Raw genomic sequence first — 26,281 nt, 5'->3', positions numbered from 1 at the left:
TTGTAGATCAGCTATTTTTGTTAAACGTTCCCCCTAGAATAGTGATGCTGGGGTTCAAAAGCTTTCCAGCTTGCTTTCCAATTCCAACACTTTCCTACACTTACCGACTTCGGTGCGTTGGAGAGCTACTTTTTGGATGAGTGTAGTGTACACTTTGTTGCTCTGCTATTTTCTCGCACGACACTGGTGCGCAAGTAGGTATAAACCTGGTGCTGGTTGTTTGGTTTCCACCGTGGAACACCTGGGTTAGAATCTGGGTGATCAAATTGGGGGCTCGTCCAGATTGGGCCTCCGGGATGGTGGTTGCGTCAAAGCTTGAATGTCGCAGAATACCAGACTGTACCAGCCTGACTGCCTGGAATCAGTACAGCACTGTAGTATTGTTGACCAGTAGTTCTCAAACCTTTTCATATCAAGGACCCATAAATTAATATGTATTTGGCCACTTACCCCCATCTGAAAATATTTAATGCCAAGGAACCCATACAAGATTTGTGTTGTTAAAATGTTTCAGAGCTCACAATGAGCGTCTGTTTTCAAATGGTCTAACTTTAAAATGTCAAGGTCTCCCTTTACCTCTGACAGTGTACCATTTGGTTCCATTTGTACACTGTCAGAGTTAATTTAGACCCCCCTAAAGGAACCCACTGGGTCCCTTGAATCCACTTTGAGAACCACTGGTCAAACCGATTTTCATGCTATATGAACTAATTTCACTGGGGACCCCCTGGAGCCCCCTTAAGGACCCCTGGGGGTCCCCAGACCCCACTTTGAGAACCACTGTTGTAGACCATACAACTTTGAATCAATGTGTCAGCATTTTCCATGTCTCATAAGGGAACTCCTGTGGCGTTCTCTTAGTATACAGAGAGACACAACAGTTCTGTGTATGTGCGTGCCGTGCATGCAGGTGTGTGTTAGTGTACGAGCGCGCGCGCGTGTGTACGTGTGTGTGTGCGCGAGGCAACCGACATGGCAGGCTAAGGAAAATACACCTGTGCCAACGTTTGCTGTGTTTTTTTGCCGGGGTGGAGGGGTTAGGAACATGGCATAGCAGAGCCAGGACACACAGAGACCCTTTATACGTCTCACTGAAGCACCGGCCGATTGTGGAAATCTCCACTAGAAAGAGATGGACACACACACACTGATATGTTTGTTCCAGGTGGTGTGTGTGTGTGTGTGTGTGTGTGTACGTGTGTGTGCGTGTGTATGTGTGCGTGCGTGTGCATGTGTGGTGGTATTTGCTGAAAGGGTGGAAACATTTGATTAAACAGGTAGTCGGTATCCTTGCTATGTAAGCAATGTAAAATCAAATCGGGACCTCTGGTCTATATACAGTGAATTGTTTATTCGTCCAATCTGCCCCATTCAGAATGACTAGGAACATACCGAGGTGAAAGAACACATTATGTAAGTACAGAAGTATGACAGACTTACCTAACCTGACAAAACAGTCAGTCACTGCGGCCCCGACACTGAAACAGACCAGAAATTATGCTCACGTTGCCATAGTCCCTCGATCATAACTTAAAACGCATGACATTGCCCTAAGTATAGTATTGCTCTCCTTACTTACTTCTACTATATGAGCCTGCACAAGTGAAATTCAGTTCAATTCTACTGTATGAGCCATAATCCTATATTGTCGCTGTTAGGTAGAAACCTTGTATCTCCTTATTACATCTCTTTATATTTTGCTTTGTTTTCATATCGCTGTTGACGGGTGGAAACCTTGCATGTCCAAAACCGTTCGTTTCGCTTTGTTTTGTAATATCATATATATATAATATATATATATATATATATATATATATATATATATATATATATATATTATTTTTTTTGTGTGTTTTTTTTTTTCAAAATGATTCAAGTTAGTGAAAATACCACCAGTGTTGTGCGTCAGTCTTGTATGATGAAGCAGGGCTTTACTTTACGTAAAAACGTACAAATTGGAGACTTGGAGTTTGCCCGACAGTGACGATATATGTATTTTTGTACGTCATTGTATGACAGTATTGCACAAAAGTAGCGAAAATATCCAATCTACAAGTTTGCAGATTGAACCTTTTGATTGGATATTTTCTCTATTTTTTAGAAAAATATATAAAATATATATAATATATAAGAGCTTGTGGCTAAATAATATCTACACTGGCTCCATTTAAACACAGGTTCCTTTTTCCATTTCCTGAAGAGTATAAGCCTTTCGGTCGTACATCCGACAGTGATAATGTACAGTACATTCATTTCAGTTCGTTTCAGTTCATCTCAGTTCAGTTCCCTGTGCTGGGCTGGAAAGATGAGAACTTTGTTGCCAAAGCATTTCAGATCAAAGATAAACATATTGTGTCCATTACATTGTGCAGTACAGTATGCGGGACTCCTTGTTATGTAATAAATTATATTTGACAGAAAACAGCTGGGGTCAGAGCTTTTTCATACAGGGGCTCGTCCCTTTGGAATAAGCTTCCTGTTAATGTCGGGAAATCAGTCCAGATTTAAGAAGCATTCTTTGCTTCTTTATTTAATATATTGTAGCGGCAGTAGCGTACAATCTGCCTTAGATCCTACCTTGCGAGCAATTCCTTTCACTTACTGAATACCAGTATTGCTATGTAAAAAATGAAGAATAAATTGCAGGCATATAGTCTTTCCAAGAGTCTTTCCAAGAGTCTTTCCAATTGCCCTCCTTAACCTTTAAGTACTTTAATGTGCAGGTTCCCACGTTACATGAATGTAACGGCTCCGGGCACTTGGTGATGATAAAATATGGTATTAATTAATATATTAAAACACAACTATCTGCAGGCTGGCAGACTGGCTAATTACAATTTAATTTAATTTAACTTTGCTCATGTCACATATCTCTCTCTCTCTCTCTCTCTCTCTCTCTCTCTCTCTCTCTCTCTCTCTCTCTCTCTCTCTCTCTCTCTCACACACACACACACTCATTAAGTACACACAGCGTTGTGGAAGGAGTTAAGCTACTTGTATTACTCAGATCGTAGTTCTGAGTAATACACTTCATCTCCATGCATTTAAAAAAATAATCTTAGTTAGGCGTGCACACGTGCTCACGCACGCACACGCACACATGCACATGCACTCGCTCGCTCTACGTCCCATGCTCTCTCGACCCCATCACATCACACATGCTTTCTCTCTCTCCCCCATGCATGCTCTCTCCATCAGTACTCATACAATAGCTTCCAGCCAATTTGTTACACTGTTAATTCTTTTTATGAGGCTTTTTTTGTTTTTTTGATAGAACAGCAGTTTGTTCATAGAACTACTCTCTAAAGCACCGCCATGACGCACTGTCATGACGTTACCAGTAAACAGATGTTTTTCATTCAGCCTCACGTGGTGGGATAGCAATGCAGGACAAACGTAGGGAGACGTGATACACCAGCCTTCCAAACTGGTGCCTGTTCGCACAGGTTGCCAAAAAATACAATATACCAGAACATTATGTGCAGTTATGTGAGTGTGAAATGGCTTAGCTAATTCCATGTGTTCTGCCATTTGGTTGACTTCCTGCGAACCTCGGTAAAGGCAGTGCTCTCGTATCCATTCACACACCCATTTTCAACATAATCTTCATATAATTGGTCCTCACTCATGCTCACTTGCCACCATTTCCATCTACTGGCTCAGGGGTAGGTTGTGGACAGTTCAAATACCTGCATGCTGATGACGTCATCAGTTGGAACTGATTCCAGTCTAATAGAATCTACAACCGTACCGATACACAGTTGTTGCATCAATCAAAAAATAGAAAAAAAGGTTTGAAATGACCACTTGTGAATATGATGTAATTCTTGGGCGGGTTTGTGAACTGTCCACAGGCCACTTCCGAGACACAGAGCGAGTAGCCAGACATGGTGGGTGGCTTCTTATAATGAGAATTAGTTAGGACCAATTATATGAAGATAAGGTTGAAAAAAGGGGGAGAAGTTCCCCTTTAAGTGGATAAACCCCCTGCGGTGTCTTCTGTCCAGTCCAGTGCGTACGTGACAGATTCACGGCCTCTCATATCCGCGAGGTCGTACCCCAGAGAGTGAGCCACATAGCTTCACTTTCTGTTTGATGAGCGTGGGTCATAGGTGTTATGGAGTGATGTCATCATGTCCTGCCTCCAAACGCGTTCTTGTGCATAACCGAGCAGCTGTTCCATCTAAAGCTGAACCCAGGAGAGCTTCGGCGCTACGGTTCAATGGGGAGCACAAGCACCCAGTTCACAGTTCTGGGCTGAGGTGACTGAGCGAGCGATCCGAGCAGGTTTTAAATCACGTCCCTCCAGGTCCTCGGCGCTCACAGGCAGCCGTGGTTAGCGGGTGACCCGCGGCCATGTGCCACGCGGTGCTTACTTTACAGCAGACCTTTGACTCTCGACCCCCGGTGCCTTTGTGCGCTGCCGGGTCAACAAGAGGTCTCCCATGAACCTCTCCCCCGAATCATGGAATTTGAGCATGGGTAGTGCTGTGAGTGAGTGTGTGTGTGTGTGTGTGTGTGTGTGTGTGTGTGTGTGTGTGTGTGTGTGTGTGTGTGTGTGTGTGTGTGTGTGTGTGTGTGTGTGTGTGTGTGTGTGTGTGTGTGTGTGTGTGTGTGTGTGTGTGTGTGTGTGTGAGTGTGTGAGAAAGAGAGAGAGAGAAGAGGGAGAGAGAGAGAGGGAAAGATATGTCCTGAAGGCATATTGGGAGCGGTAACTATAATATTTCACTGCCGGCTTGCGCGTGCGCCCGCATACGTGCGCGTGTCTGCGTAGCGGGTGTTTTTCAAGATGTTTAGAGGCAGGATTTTGTCAGTGCTTCGGAATGTGTTTGAAGTTTGATGCAAACATGGTCCGGCTCTCCCCGATGTGTTGCTATTATCCAAGCTCTGCCTCCCTCTCATCATCTGGAGGAGCATTCTTCAACAGAGCGTAACCCTCCCACGCGCAGGTATCAAGTGATACCAGACACTGACAAAAACACCGTCCAGAAAATAAGCCCTTCAGCAGGCCTTGGCCTAACTGAAGAAGAGAATCGCTTTGCTTTTATGTGACTTACGGGTGCATGAACTTCTGCCGTCAGTTTGAAACAACTCAATTGACTGTGAGTGATCTTAAACTCACTCTCTCTTTCTCAGCCCCTCTGTCTCTCTCTCTGCCCCCACCGTGCCAACCCAGACTCTCTGAAGCAGGTACAGTAGCTTGGCTCTACGTTGTGCCTGGCTCGCACCCAGCCCTTTCTCCAGCAACACTTCAAACGCCCGATTTCCCGTCTCCGCGATACAAATCTGGCTGCCATGGTGATAGGAATCACAGCAGGTTTGGTTTGAGGCCCAGGCCGTGGTATGAGCAGGGATGCGTGTTGAATTCTTTTTTCTTTCTTTTTTTTCTTCATTTGGACTGTGGAAAAAGTTCTGCCCCAGGGGGTAATAGCTCCACACACGGGCTAAGGCGAGGATATTGATTGCTCCAGCAGATGTGTTCCGAGAAGATTCCACGATCTTCCAGCATCTGGCCAGCGTAAAAGTCAGGTTTTAGTCACACAGGCTTTAGTTCCCAGATGATGGCACACACATGCTGCTCTAGGCTGTGTACTGATGCCAAGTCCTTTACGTACTGGCAGTGACAAACAAGCCATGTCAAAAATCACTGTCATCACCTCATTGGCAAGCTTTGTAGTTCTCTTGAGTGAATACTTAAAGTGAGTACTTAATGCAGTTTCTTTCCCTTCAAAAATAATAAGCTTATGATCTTTGTGTCTGTCTGTCTGTCTGTCTGTCTGTCTATCTGGCTCTCTCTCTGTCTCAGGCTGGCAGCGACAGAAGCAGCTCAGCGACGTGACAGACTACTCCTGTCTGAGTAGTCCAGGGTGGGGAGGCATCGCTCACACCTTCAGGAACTCCCCGGTCCCCAGCCTCAGCCCCCTGACCTCTCAGGTAAACACAGCACCCCCTTCTTGCGACTGACAGCTATTGCACCCCAGTCACTGCCTCTGGTCCAGTGGTTCTCAAACTGTTTAATTCCAGGGACCTCCATGACTCTGAGAGTGTACTCGGACTCCTTCACGGACCCCATGTTGAGAACCACTGCTCTAGTTCCTCACACATCACGCCAAAACCAATTTTCTGGTTTATTTTTAGCTGAAACTGTATACTGGACTGATAATGTATTGATAACATAGAATATTAACACATATATGAGGTTTCATTGAGGCCTTCATTTCTGTCCCCAGGTCCTTTTTCATGACAATTCTGTACTGATGGTATTGTTCTACTCTATTCTGCCATGTTCTTCTTATGTACAGTTTTTTTTGTACAGTTTTTTCCCCTCACATTCTAGCTACTACTCCTACAGAATTTGTCCAAAGCTCACACAAATCAGTACACATTATATCTCTGTAGTCATGTGATCAAGACGTATCTGTAAGATTTCTCGTATTCCATTCCAATTGGCTACGATTGGCCCGTTTTGTACAAAATACCACAAATCATGACTACATTGTCCGATTGGTGGGAACCTTTGTATGCACACTCCCAGTAGCCCAAAGAAACTCTGGCACCTCAAATGTAAAAAAATAAATTGTCCTCATGTTGGCGCTTTTTGTAGTTTTCATTCTGTTCTTTCTTATCAGGGACTTATTTGGGTTTTAAGGATGCTAGCAGTGCAAGCAGTGCATAGCTAGTTAGTGTGGTAGAATGGATGGTATGTTCAGATCACAGGGTGGCCTTCGGGTGGGTTCACAGACCCACTGACATTACTGCTCTGACTCTCATTCTCATGGTGGGACAACATGAATGGCCTGACTGTTTACACCAAAACATTGCCACACAGAGATCACAAGACTGATGTCTACTCTCTCTCTGTGTGTGTGTGTGTGTGTGTGTGTGTGTGTGTGTGTGTGTGTGTGTGTGTGTGTGTGTGTGTGTGTGTGTGTGTGTGTGTGTGTGCGTGCGTGCGTGCGTGCGTGCGTGCGTGCGTGCGTGCGTGCGTGCGTGCGTGCGTGAGTGCGTGCGTGCGTGCGTGCGTGTGTGTGTGGGCAGGGGGGCTCCTCACAAGGGCCCTCTGATAAATCTATTTTCTTTTCTCCTTAACTTTTTGCCTCCTGAAACGGATTGTGTTTCTCACATGTGTTTCCGTACAGCGAGGGCCTCTCTATAAGGCAGACAGCGTGGACTACGGGAGTCACACTTCTATGACGGACGGCTCTGCCCTGATCCCACCACCTACCCCTGCGTTCCCTGTGACTCCTCCGACGCCCTACGGTAAGGCAGGGGCTCCGAATGGAGATTTCTGGGTGTGGTCCGTTTCTGTGTATGTATGAAATCTTATCAGTCGTCTTGTGTCCCCCCCCCCCCCCACTCTCTCTCTGTCTCTGTCTCTACCCTGTCTCTACCCCCCAGTGAAAAGTTTTGGAGAGTTTTCTCAGCTTAGGCCGTCGGGTGGACAGTGGGAGCCTTACAGGACAACACAAGGTACAGTTTCCCCACACGCACGCACGCACGCACGCACGCACACACACACACACACACACACACACACACACACACACACACACAGTTAGTGTGAGTAAGTCGCAGTGTGTTCAGTGTGGTTGACTAGGGGACTGAAGTCTTAACCCAAACACCAGAGCTGTGATTGCTTCCCGACAGGGTTCAGTGGCAGGCTGGAATCCTCTGCTGCTTTATAGTTTAGAGCACATACCTGCTCTGTTTCTCTGCTGGTGTACAGAGTACCGTTGAGATTGCCCTCAAGCCTGGCACTCCCCACCAGTTGCTCATGCGGAGCTGTAAGAAGAGTGTGGTTCTCAGGTGTGTGTGAGCGTGTAGGAACTACGTGAGTGAATTTAAAACAATGTCAATGCCAGTGTGAAGGCCAGGAGGTCTCTCATATCTCATTTGTCCGAGGACAGCTGATAACCGAACATCTGCTAATAATAGTGGACTGGAGAAGAGGAAGTCAGTGCTGCTGACAGGATGTCCACTCACTTCCTGTTCTGGGAGGAGACAGGAGGAGAGGGGAGGGTCCTTCTCTGGTGGGACATCCGGAGAGACCTCGCAATGAAATCCTGGAACTGTCCTGGAACCAAATGGAGGTCCATTTGGTTACAGTAACAGCAAGGGCCCAGGGAAATGCATGCACCACATATCGAGGAAAGCACATCCTGCTGTGTCATGAAAAAAAGAAGAATGTCACTCAGTTTGATTCTCATAATCAAACCCAAAGCAAAGCAAACCCTGAACCTTGACTTATTCTTAACTGTTTACCTGAGGTCACGACGCATTAGAAAGCCTATTTATGCTGCCACTTCGCTCTGTACCGGCGACAGAGGAGCCCTTTAAATGGCATAGCAGCCTGTGTATTGTAAACATGCTTAGCTGAGCAGGCAGGTGACAGGATGAGAGAGAGAGAGAGAGAGAGAGAGAGTAGCTGAAACACCACCTGATGTTTTTCCTCCAGAAGAATGAAGCAAAAGGGCATCGATTCTCCCTCCCTCCCTCCTTCCCTCCCTCCCTCCTTCCCTCCCTCCCTCCCTCCCTCTCTCTCTCTCTCTCTCTCTCTCTTTCTCTCTCTCCTTCTCTATATCTATCTCACTCTATCTCTCCATCTTCCTCTCTCTCTTCCATTTTTTGGGTGCAGACAGCGCTTCCTGTTTCCCATGTTAAAGAGAGACTAAAGTCTGGGAAAACAGCCATTCCAGGACAGAGCACTTACATTCTCCTTCACTTAATGATTTTTCCCTTCTTTTTTTTGTTTTTCGTTTGTTGACTTTTTGTGTGTGTGTGTGTGTGTGTGTGTGTGCGTGCGTGTGTGTGTGTGTGTGTGTGTGTGTGTGTGTGTGTGTGTGTGTGTGTGTGTGTGTGTGTGTGTGTGTTGCGGTCATTGTTGTGGTAATCACACACATGGACCCCGCGGGGCTACTGTTGAAGTGGATAGCAATTACTGAGGAGGAACAGCAGACGGCTCCAAAACAACAGTAGCATCCAGTCAGTCACCATCAGCAGGACAGTCACCGAACATGGGAGTTGTGCTGCTGGTGGGTGAACAACAGATTATAGTGGTCTGAAAGGCCTTATTTGCTGTGGACGAGACGGAGTGCTGTGCGTGACTCCACCTCGCTGTGGGGAAGTCTTGTTAAACTTTGCAGACAAACGTGTTTACAAATGCTCCAGATGCTAGATACAATGGCCAGGTCTCTCTGGCAAAAGAGACTTTTAACCACTTAAGCCTGTAGCCCAGGGTTCCCCAATAGGCGGCCCGCGGGCCATTTGCGGCCCGCGGGGGGCTACTGTCTGGCCCACACCAACCCCAGTAATAATGGTGGTATAAGAGCAGCAACAACACTAGTATATCGTCGTTGTCGGGTGGAAATCTCGTATCTCCAAATTTGTACGTTCTTTCGCAAATCATCAAGGCCGTCGCACAAAAGTAGTGAAAACAGCAGATCTACAAGCACACAATTGTAGATCGGCTGTTTTCACTAGTTTAAATCATTTTTAAAATGATAAATTCAAAACGAACGGTTTTGGACACAAGATTTTCACCCGACAACAATGAAAACTGTCGCTGGAGTAGTGGGAACGCCACCGTCGCCCCCTGCAATGTTGTTGCCCTCGGATTGATACCCTAGACATAATTCGGCCCTTGAGGAAAACTAATTGGGGAACCCTGCTGTAGCCTGACACCGTCCAAGAGGAAAATACTAGCCAATGTGCAAGCTCAGAGCTTGCAGATATATGCTATTTTCTTAGCGCAAAACGGTGTACGTGTATAAAAATAAAAGCACATTAGGCCTACACTATATTTGAACATTTCGGCTTATAATAACATGCCCAAAATAGAGTTGCCAGGGTTAATGTTTATGTTAACTCAATTAGGACTTCCTGGTTAAGTGAGACGCCAATGGCACATACGGTATGGCCATGCCAAATGCCAAGTGGCGTACTTGAAATGCTGCATAGCCTTTGTCACTGTGCGTTATTTATGTAGGATGTGTGTCATCGACACTGAGATGAACCCTCCTGACAATGTCTTTAGTTGTCTCTTTTCATTTCCTCCTGTCGGGGAAGCGCAGGGCTTAAAAACCTTATGTAATGTAATGACATTTCCTTTGTGTACTTGTGGCCAAAATGAAAACAAACAGTTGCACACAAAGTAGCCAGCCAGTGGAACGAGTTCTCAGCCAGAGGAATTTGAATGTTTAGGGGTTTTGAGTTTTGAGTTTTTTTTCCGAAGCGGGCCAGATGGCCAAACTCTGCCAAACACTGGATGGTGCATGTGAACAGTGGGTGTTAAAGGGCAGGGGAGAGTCTTTAAGGGAGTGCCTCAAAGGGCAGGTTGTCACGTGGGTGGATGTCTATGAGATGAGTGAGAGAGCTGAAGGACCTCTGGGGTTTCGAGTGCCATTGTGGGCCGCGGGGCCAAGTGAAGTGCTATAAGAATGTGCTGTGTGTGCGCTGACCTTTTTATCATACCGGGCCGCGCGTCAGCGGCGGAAGTCCCATTCACCGATGAATGAAGAAACAGATGGACGCACGACTCGCCGCATACGTCTATTCCGACTCATTTCCTTTTGACCCCGCAGGTTAAGATAAGGCACGCACCACACATGCTCCTATTGAAACAACACCGCAAACGTGAGATAATTAAATTGAGAGCTTTTTACGGTCTAATTTATGTGTGTTAAGATCAGACACATGGCAGGGGACTTGGTCAGTCTGCGTCCGCATGCCATTGTCTCCGTGTGTGTGTGTGTGTGTGTGTGTGTGTGTGTGTGTGTGTGTGTGTGTGTGTGTGTGTGTGTGTGTGTGTGTGTGTGTGTGTGCGCGTGCGTGCGTGCGTGCGTGCGTGCGTGCGTGCGTGCGTGCGTGCGTGTGTGTGTGTGTGTGTGTGTGTAGAGCAGATGGTGGGAGTGGACACATGCCCCGGCCTGACAGCGATGTCCATAATATAATATCCCCCCCCCCCCCCCCCCCCCCCCTTTGACCATAAAAGGGCACATGCGACCTCAGCCCCCCCCCCCCCACCACCCCCCCACACCGACTGCAGAATGCATTCTGATTGGTGGAAAACAGCATGCGGTGCCCCCCCCCCCCAGCCAGCCGCAAGAAACAATGCTCACTGGTCAGCCGGAGGAAGGGGGCAGGGGGATTATGTAGACAAGGGGCCAGGGGAATTCTCTACACCCCCTCCCTCCCCCCCCCTCTCTCTCTCTCTCTCTCTCTCTTTCTCTCTCTCTCTCTCTTCCTCCCCTCCCTCAGTCCCTCCCTCCATAGAATTCGGACTCAAGCGGTGTCACAACAACCCGGTGGCACGGCACACAACGGCGAGCTACTATTTTTCCAACTGGGAGCAACTGTGCCCCCCCCTACTCTACTCTACTCTACTCCACTCTCTCTCTCTCTCTCTCTCCGACTACTGAAGAAAGCTCCATCCACCCCGGCCAAGACACAGCGAGCGAGCCATTTACTTCGGGTTTCTTTGTTATTTTTCTTCTCTCGTCACATCGAGGGGAAAAAAGGCAGAGTGGGTGAGAGGTGTGAGGAGAGGACGAGAAGAGGAGTTGGTGGTTGTGTGGGTTCAGGGGTGACAGAGTGCTGGTGGTGGGGGTGGTCTAGACTAGAACAGACTCTCTTCACTTGCACTGGACGCTAGACGGGACACACAGACCCCCTCAGGGAAGACCAGCTGTGTTCAAAGACAGAAAGAGAGAGAGTTTAGAGGGAGCGTTTGGGAAAGAGAGGGTGAGAGGGGAAGTGAAGGAGAGTGAGTTGAAGGCAGAGACGGTCAGAGCAGGGTGTTCATCTGTGGAGAAGTGAAGCGCGGCGTGTTGGACTCTCCTGCGGAAGCATCATCGATGACATGACGGCTTCTCTCGGTACGTACATGTGCGAGCTGCGGGTCTGCATGCTTCTGTTAATCTGTTTGGTTTGTGATTGTACTGTGTGTGTGTGTGTGTGTGTGTGTGTGTGTGTGTGTGTGTGCGTGTGCGTGTGCGTGTGTGCGTGCGTGCGTGTGTGTGTGTGAGAGAGATCAGCATCTCTCCAGTCGTCTTCCTGTAGGTTGTGAATTAGGACGTCTGAATAAAAACTTTGACACTCTTTCTCCTGCTCAACTCCATGCATTCATTACTGCATTCTTTCCTTTTAGTCTCATTCCCCTCGTTTGTCGTTTTCTTCTCCCTTTCTCCCTCCCTCCCTCCCTCCTTCCCTCCCTCCCTCTGTCCCCCTCTCTCTCTCTCTTTTATCTTTACAGTGAAATCCTCAGTGTTCATTTGATCCATGCACTCAGGACCATTTTCACACTCTGGATTGTACCGTGCAAAGTTCTTCACTCGCTTTATTTTCCTGCACATTCCTTCTCTTGTTTATATGCCGTTATCTCCCTCGCTATCCTCCCTGTTTTAGTTTTTTTTTCTCAGGAGTGTGCACCTAGAGACAGACACACACACACACACACACACACACACACACACACACACACACACACACACACACACACACACACACACACACACCCCTCTCCTCCAGGGCTCTGGTATTTGCAGACGGCTTCTGGAATTTTTCTTGTGTGGTTGTCTGTCAGATGCCTCTCTCATTCTCTACACCCCTCCTGCACCCCCACATCTCTCCTCCCCCCTTTTCTCCTTTTCTGGCCGAGAGGTATCAACGAGTCCCATTGTTAGTTTTTTTCCTCCGTTTCTTTGGTGTTTTAATGTGGCGGTTTGTGTTGTGGACAACAGTATCTCCAGTGTTCCTGGCAGGGCAGCATTCTGAACCTACCGGTATGTGGAGAGACCGTTAGACGGTTTGTTCCACTGCTGTGCTCGGACATGACCTCATTCTTAAAAAGACCAAAAAAAAGAGAAAAGGAAAAAAGAGAGACTATTTTTACCTCATTCTGAGAATTACGGAACACTTCTGTATCGGTGGTTAACCACTCTAAGCCTAGCACTCGTATAATGAGCGAGGACATGCCGCTGAAAGACTTTCTCGCCAAAGAGATATTAGTGTAGAGCAGGGGTCCACCAAATCTCTGTGTGATGGGGAACATTCGCCGAAAATAGCAGATCTAAAAGCTCACAACGCCTCGCAGCGCGAGGCGTTGTGAGCTTGTAGATCGGCTATTTTCAGAGAGTTGCTGTAGAGGGAAAAAGAGCAGACCAAGTACGGAACCAACGGTCAAGCTGACTAAATATCGAGGGTTTAAATGGTTAACTCTCTATTAGCATGAATCCAATAGGCTATCTATGAGAAGTTGAATCTGCAACACAGTTGGTCCCTTCTTCATCTCTCTCTCTCAGCTAAGGGGTCCTTGGCCTGAAAAACATTGAAGAGCCCTGGTGTACAGGGAAAAAATGTGTGGGCCACGGATAGACCCCTGGGGGACCTAGTAGAGGGAGAAAAGGGGCCGACCTTGTACGGAGCCCTGGGGGATCCCAGTCAACTACAGTTAGTAATCTAGGCTTTAGGTGGTTACACATCAGCGAGGAAGCTATTTTTCCATTTTCTAACCTCTATTGGCCTGGAGTGAACCCAACCGCCTTCAAATGCCACATTTGTTGCAAAACAAATGTCTGTTTTGTTGGGATTCGTGCCATAGATTCCTCGCTCACCAGACCCGACATTTTACCGTGATATTACACAGGTTTATCTTTACGGCATATCTTTATGATGCTCACACTCTTGTAAACACATACACAGGTGCACACCTGGGAACTGTACGTCCACCAATTCACAGGTCGCACGCCTACATGACAAACACGCACAGACGTCACAAGCACACATTTTGTATGCGAGTTAGGGATGGGACGATATGAAAATATCATATCACGGGTATTGTGACAAAATAAATCGTGCTTTACGATATTGTCACGATAATCAAAATCCATTATCCTGGGGCGGAACATTTGCCAAAAAAAAGCAGATCTACAAGCTCACAACGCGTCGCAAAGCGACGTGTTGTGAGCTTGTATTGTAGATCGGCTATATTTTGGCAAAGACATTTGATAGCGAGTGAAAAAAAGACTGTATCAATCAAGTACGTATATTAAAAGTACCTTTTACCAATTATAGAAGGTTTAAGTGGTATCGGACGATATCACGATAAATGAAATCTCCGCGATACGATTATCGTGAGTGTTTTTTATCGCGATAAAGGATAATATCGCTTATTGTCCCATCCCTAATACGAGCGCATACAAATTTTACACCAACCCACAGAAGAATGCACATGTACACGCAGGATTGAACTAAATGAAATGAAATGGAATGAAATCAAACGGTCTTTGCCCTTCTCGTGAGTGTGGTTTTATATGTCCTGGTGTCTTGGTACACGGCTCTGTCTGTCATCACAACATCCTGTCCCCCATCTCCTCCCTCCTCTCTCTCTCCCATTCACCCTGCCTCTCCACACTTCCCCCCTCTCCCCTCGCCACTTGTTTGTAGTGCTACTGGAGTTGCTGGCTCCCCTCTCCCCTCGCCACTTGTTTGTAGTGCTACTGGAGCTGCTGGCTCCCCTCTCCCCTCGCCACTTGTTTGTAGTGCTACTGGAGTTGCTGGCTCCCCTCTCCCCTCGCCACTTGTTTGTAGTGCTACTGGAGTTGCTGGCTCCCCTCTCCCCTCGCCACTTGTTTGTAGTGCTACTGGAGTTGCTGGCTCCCCTCTCCCCTCGCCACTTGTTTGTAGTGCTACTGGAGTTGCTACTGGCTCCTCGTAGCTCTGTGGCCACAGAGGGACAAAGGGACAGCGGGGAAGTTGATTTAATTATTGAATGCTTTAACCAGTGAAAAATAGCAGATATACAAGCTCACAGCGCGGCACCGAGTGCCGCGCTGCGAGCTTGTAGATCTGCTATTTTTGAAAAGGTTGTGAAAATGTGTGCAAATCTTTGAATATATGTATTTTCAAAGCGAACGTTTGTAACTCAAATTCTGCTTCTGGGTGGTCCCTGGAAATAGATATTTTCAGATGGAGGTCTGTGGCCAAATTCATATCATTTTGGGGGTCCTTCACATGAAAAAGTTTGAGAACCACTGACATAGTAGTCTCTCAAGAACAGACTTACTGAGCTCCAGTTGAGTGAAAAGGACCTTTTCTTTGACGATGGCTGGCCAGATTGCTGACATAGAAACAATGGGTTTTTCAAAAAATCTTTGAAGGGTTCAAAAGACACTTATAGAATCGGGTCAAAATTCGAATTTTCACGATTTTTCAAAAATAGCAGATCTACAAGCTCGCAGCGCGGCACTCGGTGCCGCGCTGCGAGCTTGTATATCTGCTATTTTTCAATAGTTAAAGCATAAAATAATGATACACAATAATGTGTACCCGTTCTGAATGGGTTAAGGCCCGTCCACACCAAGCACTATAGCTATAAATATATCGTTTTAAGAATTGTTCTATAAAGTGGATGGTAGAGTTTACACATATAACCATGACAGTGATGAACGATATAGCTTCAGCTATAATGTTTGGTGTGACTGTGGTGGACATCCCTTTAAACACTTAAACCCTATATGTTTTGTTGTAAATTATGTCAAATAACACTAAATGCTCACAATGTGTTTCGCAACTTGACGTTTTGTGAGCTTGTAGAGGTGCGATTTTCACAGAATGTTCACCAACTTTGGCTGAATATTCACCTATTTTAGCTGGAGGTTCACCTATTATGATAAATGGTAAATTGTGCATTTATATAGCGTCTTTATCCAAGGCGCTTTACAGAGATTTTGCATTACATTCACCCACACATGTTTACACCGATGGCAGAGGAAACCATGCAAGGCACCAACTAGGGGTTCAGAGTCTTGCTCAAGGACTCTTCGACACTTAAGCTGGTTGCACACTGCTGCGTTTTTTTTTTTTCGTTGCGTTTTTTAGGGAAAGGAGAGAGAGAGCTAAAGAGAGCAAGGGACCCATTGGTCCGAAAATAAATACGAAGCGCGCTGCAGTGTGCAAATGGGATTGACATAACGTGAGGTTGATTTACATGCTCAGAAAGTCGCCCAAAAAAATGCAGCAGTGTGCAACGACCTTAACTCTGGGGGAGCCTGGGATCGAACCGGGAACCCTCTATGTTCTAATGACGGTTTCTCTACCCCTGAGCCACCGGCATGCCCAGAATAAGGATGCCCGGCTTCATGTGGTTAAAGACCTGTTCTCACTCGCTGAGGGTCGGGTCCTGAAGGGGTTTGATGGGATGGACCGCAGGTGTCATGGGTCATTGATTAACAGTGATTGAAGGGGTTTAGCACTGGAGCAGTGGTGCTTAACTCTCTGGTCCCTTAGGAGACTTGACTGCACTCTCTTCTACCACATAATTAGTTATATTCATTAGTCCCCCAGTTCATAATAATGATGAATTTATTGACATAGCACTTTTCCAAACGAGGTTACAAAGTGCTTTACAGATAAACAAGCAGCATAATAATCATCAAGCAGCATACAGAAATCTACAAAGAAATCGATGGGTAACATAATTAAAACGAAAATAACAGAGATAGATGTCTAGAATGAAAACCAACATACTCTGGTCCTTGCTGACCACTCGTACTGTTGGTTTTCTATCCAACCAAGAAGTAAATTGTATTTGTCTGGACCGTCAGGCACCGTCCTACTCAGGAACCATGCGAGTTGGGAACGATGCAATGCCTGTTATACCCATTGTAACTGTGTCTGTCCCCATTTCGTGCCCATATATGGAGATCTCTGTACAACCACCTCTCTGGACGCCTCAAAGCTGGGCAGTGCACTCCCTCGGGTCGTCTGCGAAGTGTGCGACGAATCTGAAGTCGATCGGTTGAGCGGTTCTCGAGATTTGTGTATTACAGACGTACATACATACAGAGATCCGGTGCATTCATTGTAAGATTTAGCTTATTGGTTTGAAGGTCTTTATGTTTGTCACAACCTGGCCCTCAGGTCCATGATAAATTGAGGAGGACATGGTGAAATAGTACAAAAATAGAGTGTCAGCAGCTTATGGATGTGTGATCAATGTAGTGTGGGGTGTTGCAGAGGAGATAATGTAAACTCAACCAGAACCATAATATTTGCATTCTGTTTAGATGTACTCTTGATACGAACACCAGCTTGAAAAAGATATTGTCACTGTCTGGGCAGAAACCTTGTATCTCCAAGTTTCATATTTGTACTTCTTTTCGTAAAGTGAAGCCCTGCCTCATCATACAAGACTGTCACACACAACGCCTCGCATCGCGAGGCGTTGTGTGCTTGTAGATCTGCTATTTTCACTAGTTTAAAATTTAGGCCTAACCTATAGAATAGGGCTAAATCAGAAATTAGCCTACAAAACAAATATGTTGCTACATACTGTACATGTACTGTAAGCCCCTCCCAAACAGCAAAATGTGTTCCCGGCCTGAATGGGTTAAATCATTTTTAAAATGATCATAAATACAAAACTCACTCTTTTGGACACAAGGTTTCCACCCAACAACGACGATATACTTAATGTAGGATTAGACCAGGGTAGCCAGGTGAAGGAAATTCACCTTGGTAGGATCAAAGGCCACCCGCATTGTATTGTACTGTAGGTCCCCAGGGCTCGAGTTCAATTAGGTACCCTGCTTGCATCCGAGAGGACAACACAGATGTGGAAAAACAGGTGCGCCCGAACAGGGACTTGAACCCTGGACCCTCAGATTAAAAGTCTGATGCTCTACCGACTGAGCTATCCGGGCTCTACGAGCAGTCTGCCTCCTCCTCAGTCCTTTTGTCTCTCTGCTAACTTGAGCACATTCTTCCTCTGTTCCCTCGGTCGCTGTGAGAATCTTGGGTCCGTGACGGCTGTGAACAGCTGTACAGCGGACCTTAAGACCTGTCAGTCTCGCTCTCTCACACTCTGTGCCTGCCTGTGTGTGTGTGTGTGTGTGTGTGTGTGTGTGTGTGTGTGTGTGTGTGTGTGTGTGTGTGTGTGTGTGTGTGTGTGTGTGTGTGGGAAGTGTATGTATGGGGTTGTTGAACATAATGCAAGCACATTCCTGTGGTCAGCAGGGAGTCAGTGAAACCTTGCTTGTCAAATATGCGATGTGTGCATCAATCTATGTGTGTGCATGTTTGTGCTCGTATCCAGTATGTGCATTCCTACGGTACCAATGTGTGTGACTGTGTGTTACTGTATGTGTGTGCGTGCGTGCATGCGTGTGTGTGCGTGTGTGTGTGTGTGTGTGTGTGTGTGTGTGTGTGTGTGTGTGTGTGTGTGTAGGCTCATCTTTGAGCTCTTCAATGCATGCATGTTTGTCTGCGTGAGTGGAAGAAGAGAAAGAAGAAGGATGTCTTTGTCCAACTCTACAGAGGAGGCATTCTGGGAACGCTGTATGTTTTTCATATCCCCCTGTTTTTCCTACTCTGTCGCTCTCCGTTTCATTTTCTTTTTCTTTACTTCTCTTTTTCTTCGTGCCATTTTTTCCCCCTCAAACGCCAGCTCAGAGCTTCATTCCATTTCACTTATGCAGCACGGCGGAGAGGTTTGAAGTGGAGGGAATATGACGGGAAGTATTATATTAACACTGGACGCCGCCGGGGCTGTTTTATTGATTAACTCTCGTACCAAGCATAACTGCACCAGGACAGTTCTACATTATGTTTACATGATGGCCAAAGCAAGTGTGAATTCTGTGAAACTACAACCAATACTAAGAGATGTATGTACAATTAAAAGAGATTCATGAAATGGATACACATTGTAACTAACTTACGAAGCCACAGAAAATGTTTGTTTTCATATTGGAAATAGTTATACATGTAAGCAAGGATAAACTTGGTATAATGCTTTTGAAACAAATGGCAGCAGCAATCAAGATTTAGCAGTCTTTCTGTCTCTCTCTCTGTCTCTCTGTCTCTCTGTCTGTCTCTCTCTCTCTCTCTCTCTCTCTCTCTCTCTCTCTCTCTCTCTCTCTCTCTCTCCCTCTCTCCGAGCCCCGTGTCCATAACCCCCTATGGGGAAGCCAAGTGTAAACTGGGGTCTGGGTTGAAGGGCTGGCTGGCTGGCAGGCTGTTGGCTGGAGGTTGGCAGTTGTGCCCATGGGCCTGTGCCATCTGGAAGTGGTTGCGCCGCCTCCTGCCCAAACTGTAGAGGCTTTGTGCTCGGCCAGCGCCAGGCTCCACCGAGCGGCTCTGCAGGGGGAAAACAATGAACAGAAAAACACTGTGGAATTATAAAAAGAGGCTGCGGGGAGAGAGAGGTTGCAAAGCTTCCAGAGCGTACCTCAGTATCTCGTATGGGTTGGTAATGTTTGGTACGTGTGTGTGTGTGTGTGTGTGTGTGTGTGTGTGTGTGTGTGTGTGTGTGTGTGTGTGTGTGTGTGTGTGTGTGTGTGTGTGTGTGTGTGTGTGTGTGTGTGTGTGTGTGTGTGTGTGTGCGTGCAATTCTAATATGTGCACGTGCACGCACATTCTAATCACCCCTCACCCCAGCTCTGTGTCTCTCTCTGTGTGCATGTGTGGCGTTCTTTATTAGCGCATGGCTTGGCTCTGTCGGGGTAGCTATGGAGACTGAAGGGTGAATTATACCTTACTTCATATGAAAATTGAAAATCTACAAGTTTACAATGAGTCACAGCGCGATACGCTGTGAGCTTGTAGATGTGGCTTGTAGAGACAGCCACGCAACTAAGTATAAATCAGCCCTTAGCTGGCATGGCTGCGGAGGCTGCAGCAGCATATTACCAAGGTGTTGGAAAACCCAAACTTTGTCCAAAAGTCGTTTGATGATTTTGCACAGTAAAACTTCTTCTGAGCGCCAGGCTGTTGTGCCGAATTCTTTTTTTCTTTTATAAAAAAGCAATCACAACCACAGAGTCTTGACTGTGTTTAATGGTGTGAGAAAGCGAGAGAGTGCTGTACCTAGGCTTCGGGTTAAAGGTCAAGATGAGGGGTCAGGGTGAGGTCGTAGTTGCATCGCTGTCATGTCTGTAATTAGAAGTCATGGAAGAAGTACCTGAATTAAAGTATAGCAACACAATGTAGAAATACTCTGTTACAAGTAAAAAAAACTCACGTAAAATATATTCAAAAGTATTGCCATTAAAATATACTTATTGCATGAAAAAGTATTGAAAATTGGGTGCCCTCAAGCAAAATAAAAGCACCTCAAAATGCACTCAGGTACTTGACTTTAGTACCGTATATCGTTATTGTCAGGTGGAAACCTGTGACCAAAACCGTTCGTTTTGTATTTATCATTTTAAAATGATTTAAAATAGTGAAAATAGCTGATCTACAAGTAGTAGATATGCTATTTTCACTAGCTTTGTGCGACGGTCTTGTATGATGAAGCAGGGCTTTACTTTACAAGCAAGGTTTCTGCCCGACAGTGACAATATTTACTTGAGTGAATGTACTTGGTTTCTTTCCACCACTGGCAATAATTGCCTTCAGAGGTTGAGGAGGATGAGCTGCCATGGAGCTGCAGACTGATCCCATGGCAGCAGATGTGAGGAGAGCGGGCCGTGGGAATGGAGACGTGATGCAGCCACCAGCAGTGACCAGCAGCAGGGGGGGCTGGGGGGGAATGGAGACATGATGCAGCCACCAGCAGTGACCAGCAGCAGGGGGGGCTGGGGGGGGGGGGGGTTTGGGGCCCCTGGGAGCAGGGCTTGGCTGCAGGGTCTCCGCCACTGGTGGGAGAAGTACATACAGATTGTTGTCTATTTCACTTCTAACACTTGTGTTAGAAGTGAAAAGGCCAGCATATCAAACTTTTGCTTGACTAAAAGTAGAAAAGTATTGGCCACAAAATATATTTAAGACGTCTTTACTTTCCACCACTGGTCTCCATAGAGTCCAGAGAGAGTGAGAGAGAGAGAGAGAGAGAGAGAGAGAGAGTGTGTGTGTGTGGGAAAGTTTGGGAGAATTCTGCAATCTGTTGCACGTTTGTTTTTCCTGTTTTGTTTACATCGAACAACAACAAATTAGACTCTTTACCATGGATTAGTTGCTTACTGGCTGAGCCTTTGTGTGTGCATATGCATGTGCGTGTGTGCGTGTGTGTGTGTGTGTGTGTGTGTGTGTGTGTGTGTGTGTGTGTGTGTGTGTGTGTGTGTGTGTGTGTGTGTGTGTGTGTGTGTGTGTGTGTGTGTGTGCGTGCGTGCGTGCATGTGTTGCGTGTGCAAGCATGTAATAACGAGGTCTGTCCTGACTGCGACATAAGAACCTCTGGCTCTTGACCTTTATACCCCCTACGGTTCAAGTTGAGTGGAGACTACCTCTGATTTAGACAGGTCAACATGGGGACATGAAGACAGACAGACAGACAGACAGACAGACAGACAGACAGCTCCCTGTCCCTGGGAGGGAGGGAGTTAAGAAAATAAATAGATGGATTAAGTGTGCGTTTATGTTACGTTTCGGCATAATGTTTCAGAGGTCCACGCGCGCATGTTTGCGTGTCTACGTGTGTTTGTGTGCCGTGTGCGCCCTGTGTGTGTGTGTGTGTGTGTAGTGTCTGTGCTTTTGCATACATGAATGAATGCACGTGTTCATGAACGCCCCGATAGCTTGATTACATAACAGGCCTGAGACGACTTTGGCTTATCTGAGAGGGCTGCGCATGGGAGACAAATTGCTCCATGTCCTGCAGAATGAATGGGAGTGAAGGAGGAGGAGGGGAGGAGGCAGCACAAGGAGGTCTTTATGACAGCAGAGTCTTTTGCTCATGACTCATCACATTGTACTTCAGAGGCCCTGTTCCTGGCCTGAGGGAACCTGCCCTTCATGTTTACTGAATGACACACTGTGCCTGGTAGGCTAGTAGAGCCTATTTTGTTGTGTATGTGTGTGTGTGTGTGTAATGTACCCTAATGGGAACGGCTGCTTTGATGATAGAAGGAAATTCCATGTGAATGACTGCAGGCAGTTCATGGCCCGGAGTATAATTAAAGGGAAATTGTGTCAATGGGTGAAATGATAAACCGACGTCACGTTCTACTCTAACGCCGAACCTGCCCTAAACGAACTGATCTACAAGCCAAGGACGCGTCGCAATGCGACACGTTATTACCCTGTTGATCAGTTCTTTTGGACAAGCAACACTGTCATGGGATGGAGAACATTAAGCTTCTCACATCATTATCACAATTGTTGTGGTTATTTGACATGTGATCGTATTAACCACTTAAACCCCAGCATCCTTATTGTGGGGAGGGTTTTCACTGTGAGCTATTTTAAGAGAAAGCTTTCCCCACAATAACAGAAAACTGAAAACACTAGTATAGAGCCCTGAGGGACTCTCCTCAACCATATGGGGTTTAAGTGGTTAAGAACGTGGCTCAGTGTTTGAATTAGCAGCTGGATTATTGAACAGTCTGGCCGTGCCTCCCTTTATTTTCCTTTTGGTAACATGATACACAGGCAAAGTAAAACATATTAAATGTACAAAGTTCTATACAAATGAAAAATTGTGTTAAATGAGAAGTGAGGTGCGGCGTTGGGACTGGCCCTGGTTGGATTTGATCCCTGGTCTGGGTGAGGTAACAGACTGCAGGTGAAGGAAGACAAGGTTCAAAGTTCAAGAAGGAGTTTTATTGTCATTCCATACAAGTACAGAACGAAATGTGTTGGCAGGACAAAAGGAAAGTAAACATACTGTATGAGACCGTTTTTCTGAGCCAAACCCATAAAATAATATAGAGTAGCACCCTGCCATGTACAGTACACTGCAGAGAAACAATTTCAATTATCTTGAGAAATAAAAATATCTTCCTGAAACTGCCAACTGATTTACACATCGTTTTACACTAGAGCATAGAGGGTATCTGCACATTTCTCAAGTGACAATGTAAGGACTTTTTAATACCTCTAAAATGACAAATTAAACATTGGCCAAATTGGTCAAATATTAGAGGCAGAAATTGTGAAAATAGACGATCTACATGCTCACAACGCCTTGCGTTGCGAGGCGTTGTGAGCATGTAATTCTGCCATTTTCACAATAGAACCGTGTTATACAAAACGTAATATGCCTTAACTCTTATTAGTGCTCATCAGGGTGTCCCCAGTTAAAATATGATTATTTTGGGGGTCACGGCCTGAAAAGGTTGAGAACCACTGCACTAGAGCTGTATACTACAGTATGTCACCAAGGGGATGGCAAGGACAGTATTAGAGTTACTGACACTTTACTTTTCTTGTTTCTCACCAGAATCCCGGAGTTTCTTGGACAGTATGAACCATGCTGGAGGTCCTACAGATGGTGACGTGTTCAGGTCAGATGTGTCCGTCAGCCCTGCTTCCTGTCAGAGGATGTTTGGTTCCATGCGCTCCATGTCATCAGCCAGCCCCCTCCCCCACCATGACAGGTACAGTCAGGTCGTATGCATGCTACACACACGCACGCACGCACGCACGCACGCACGCACGCACGCACGCACGCACGCACACACACACACACACACACACACACACACACACACACACAGTGGTGGAAAAAGTATGGAATTTGTGTACTTGATGTACTGAAAATACTCATTATACAAAATTTCAAATGAAAATAGCAGATCTACAAGCTCACAGTGCACTATCGCTACGCATTGTGAGTTTGTAGATCGGCTATTTTCAAATAGTATATTATTTGCATCTGAGATGTAGGGCAGTAGAAGTAAAAGTAAAGGGGCTAATGTACTAAGTATAGTACTGATATTTGGAAATACTAAAGTAAAAAGTAAATTGTACTCAAAAAGTACAGTTACTTACAGTAACTGTTCTTAGTCACTTTACACCACTGGCTACGCACGCACGCACACCCCTAACTCTGCCCATGCCCTCTACAGCTCGACCCCTCCTCCGGTATGGCAGGACAGGATGGCTAACCCGCTGAGCCTGCCCTTCCACCCCCACCCCTCCCCACCCCTGTCCCTCAACAGTCCCAAGGCCCACAGCTCGCCTCAGGGGCCCCCGAGAAGCCTGGGCGGCTCAGGGGGCCGCGGCGGGGCCGAAGACGCAGAGCTGTCCTCGCTGCTGCTGCTGGGCAACGGCGCGCTGGACCACAGCTTACTGGAGGCGGTGGAGGGACTCGGGGGCCTGGGGCTGGACCTGGGGCTGGGAGACAGGGGCTCCCTGGCTCCCCTGCTCCCAGAGAAGAGGCGAGGGGTGGAGGGCGGGGACCTGGGGTCCCGCTCCCCGTCCCTCAGTGGGTTCTCCAGCCCTCGTAGCGGCAGCAGTCTCAGCATCCCCTTCTCGTCCTCCATGAACCCGGACCCCCTGAGAGGGCTCGGCGGGGCCCCGTCGCCTGTAGGAGGTATAGTGTACCATGCACACATGTTTACCACTCAAGCCCTTTTGCCAGATAGTGAACTTAGCATATCTACGGGTTGTGAGCCTGTACATCTGCAATATGCAACAATTGCAATCTGTTTCCATTTTTGACATTTGTGAAATGTCTTGAAACCAAAGTTTGAAAGTGGTTAAACACCCTCTCCCTCTCTCTCTCCACTTTGTGTAATCCAGTCCAATTCCTCTTGTTTACTCTTCTTTTATCTCTCTCTCTCTCTGCTATATTGCCCTGTGGCACACAGAACAGAGCGGCTGACGTCTAACAGGCAGCTTTTATCTGTGTATTACAGACTTGTCGGGCAGTAAGCAGGACACTGTGAAGTTTGTTCAGGACACCTCCAAGTTCTGGTACAAGCCAGACATCTCCAGAGACCAAGGTAAATATTGGACTTGGACAGGGAGTGTCTCGCAGCCGCCGCCAGGCAGATAACGAGCGCTCGAGCGCGGTAGTTTGCCTCCCATATACAGTATAGACTAATCCACAGAGCGGCAATCATAACTGCAGTGTCAAGTGGCACTGTGACGCACCGCGACACCGCAACTACACGGCAGCGCTCGGTGGATTCGTCTAGATTCGGGCATCGTCTAGATTGGCGGCCATTTTTGGTGCCACAAATAGAATACCCATACATTTCTTAGATTTCTGAAAATATTTATAGGCCTATACATTTTGTTAAGCCTGGAACCAAGCCATCCATGCTCCTGGTGAACCATAGCAATAAAACATTTGATGCTGTGTCAAAAAGATATTTGAAAATCACAACAAAAGGGTATTTATTAAATATAGTAGATAATATAGTTAAATATTCAAATATGTTTTGACACACAATCAAATGTTTTATGGTCATCATTCAAAAGGAGCCTGGATGGCAGTAGGAGCGAGATCATTTAGCGTCCTACAACTGGGTTGCAACCTGGTCGGTAGTTTTCACCGACTGGGTCGCTAAATCCACCGACTGGGTTGCTAAATCTACCGACTGGGTCGCTAAATCTACCGACTGGGTCACTAAATCCACCGACTGGGTTGCTAAATCTACCGACTGGGTCGCTAAATCCACCGACTGGGTTGCTAAATCTACCGACTGGGTCGCTAAATCTACCGACTGGGTTGCTAAATCTACCGTCTGGGTCGCTAAATCTACCGACTGGGTTGCTAAATCCACCGACTGGGTCGCTAAATCTACCGACTGGGTAGGGTTAGGGTTTGGGTTAGGGTTAGGGTTAGGGTTAGGGTTAGCAGCCCGGTCGGTGGATAAGCGACCCTGTCGGTAGATTTAGCGACCCAGTCGGTAGATTTAGCGACCCAGTCGGTAGATTTAGCGACCCAGTCGGTAGATTTAGCGACGCAGTCGGTAGATTTAGCGACCCAGTCGGTAGATTTAGCGACCCAGTCGGTAGATTTAGCGACCCAGTCGGTAAATTTAGCGACCCAGTCGGTAGATTTAGCGACCCAGTCGGTAGATTTAGCAACCCAGTCGGTAGATTTAGCGACCCAGTCGGTAGATTTAGCGACCCAGTCGGTGAAAACTACCGACCAGGTTGCAACCCAGTTGTATGTAGGTCGCTAAATGATCTCGCCCTCTCTCCTGGATGGCTTGGTTCCAGACTTAAAATAATTTATATTCATATTTTCAGAAATCTCTATGGGAAAAATGAATGGCTCTTATATCCATGGCAACACAAAATTGCCGCCATTGCTAAGCCCTGTAGCGTGGAACCCGACTGCTGGAACGTGGGCTAACCTCCCTTTCCTTTGTGTCCTGTTTGTGGACCTGCAGCCATCACGGTGCTGAAGGACAAAGAGCCGGGATCCTTCGTGGTCAGAGACAGTCACTCATTCCGTGGAGCCTATGGACTGGCCATGAAGGTGGCCACGCCTCCTCCGTCTGTCCTGCAGCAGAGTAAGAAGGGTAGGTACGATGTGGGAGATGTATATGAATGCCATGGAAATAACTACATAACATAATGCAATAACAATATATGGTTAAAGAAA

At 46.6% G+C, this 26,281-nt stretch overlaps 1 protein-coding gene across 4 annotated transcripts in view; it reads left to right on the top strand.

Annotated features, from left to right (window-relative positions):
- Window positions 1-26,281, top strand: part of tns3.2 (tensin 3, tandem duplicate 2) — a 65,423-nt gene that overhangs the window by 28,469 nt on the left and 10,673 nt on the right. For all 4 annotated transcript variants that reach the window (XM_080732476.1, XM_080732475.1, XM_080732477.1 and 1 more), the window contains 7 exons: window positions 5,807-5,934; window positions 7,140-7,260; window positions 7,399-7,470; window positions 23,159-23,315; window positions 23,787-24,253; window positions 24,579-24,665; window positions 26,067-26,198. In XM_080732476.1, the coding sequence (XP_080588602.1) occupies window positions 5,807-5,934; window positions 7,140-7,260; window positions 7,399-7,470; window positions 23,159-23,315; window positions 23,787-24,253; window positions 24,579-24,665; window positions 26,067-26,198 (1,164 nt within the window). The remainder of the gene's footprint in view (window positions 1-5,806; window positions 5,935-7,139; window positions 7,261-7,398; window positions 7,471-23,158; window positions 23,316-23,786; window positions 24,254-24,578; window positions 24,666-26,066; window positions 26,199-26,281) is intronic.

Source organism: Nannobrachium achirus (genome assembly GCF_963921795.1).
Source record: "Nannobrachium achirus genome assembly, chromosome: 1".
Classification (NCBI taxonomy): domain Eukaryota; kingdom Metazoa; phylum Chordata; class Actinopteri; order Myctophiformes; family Myctophidae; genus Nannobrachium; species Nannobrachium achirus.
This window is presented reverse-complemented; position numbering and strand designations above follow the sequence as displayed.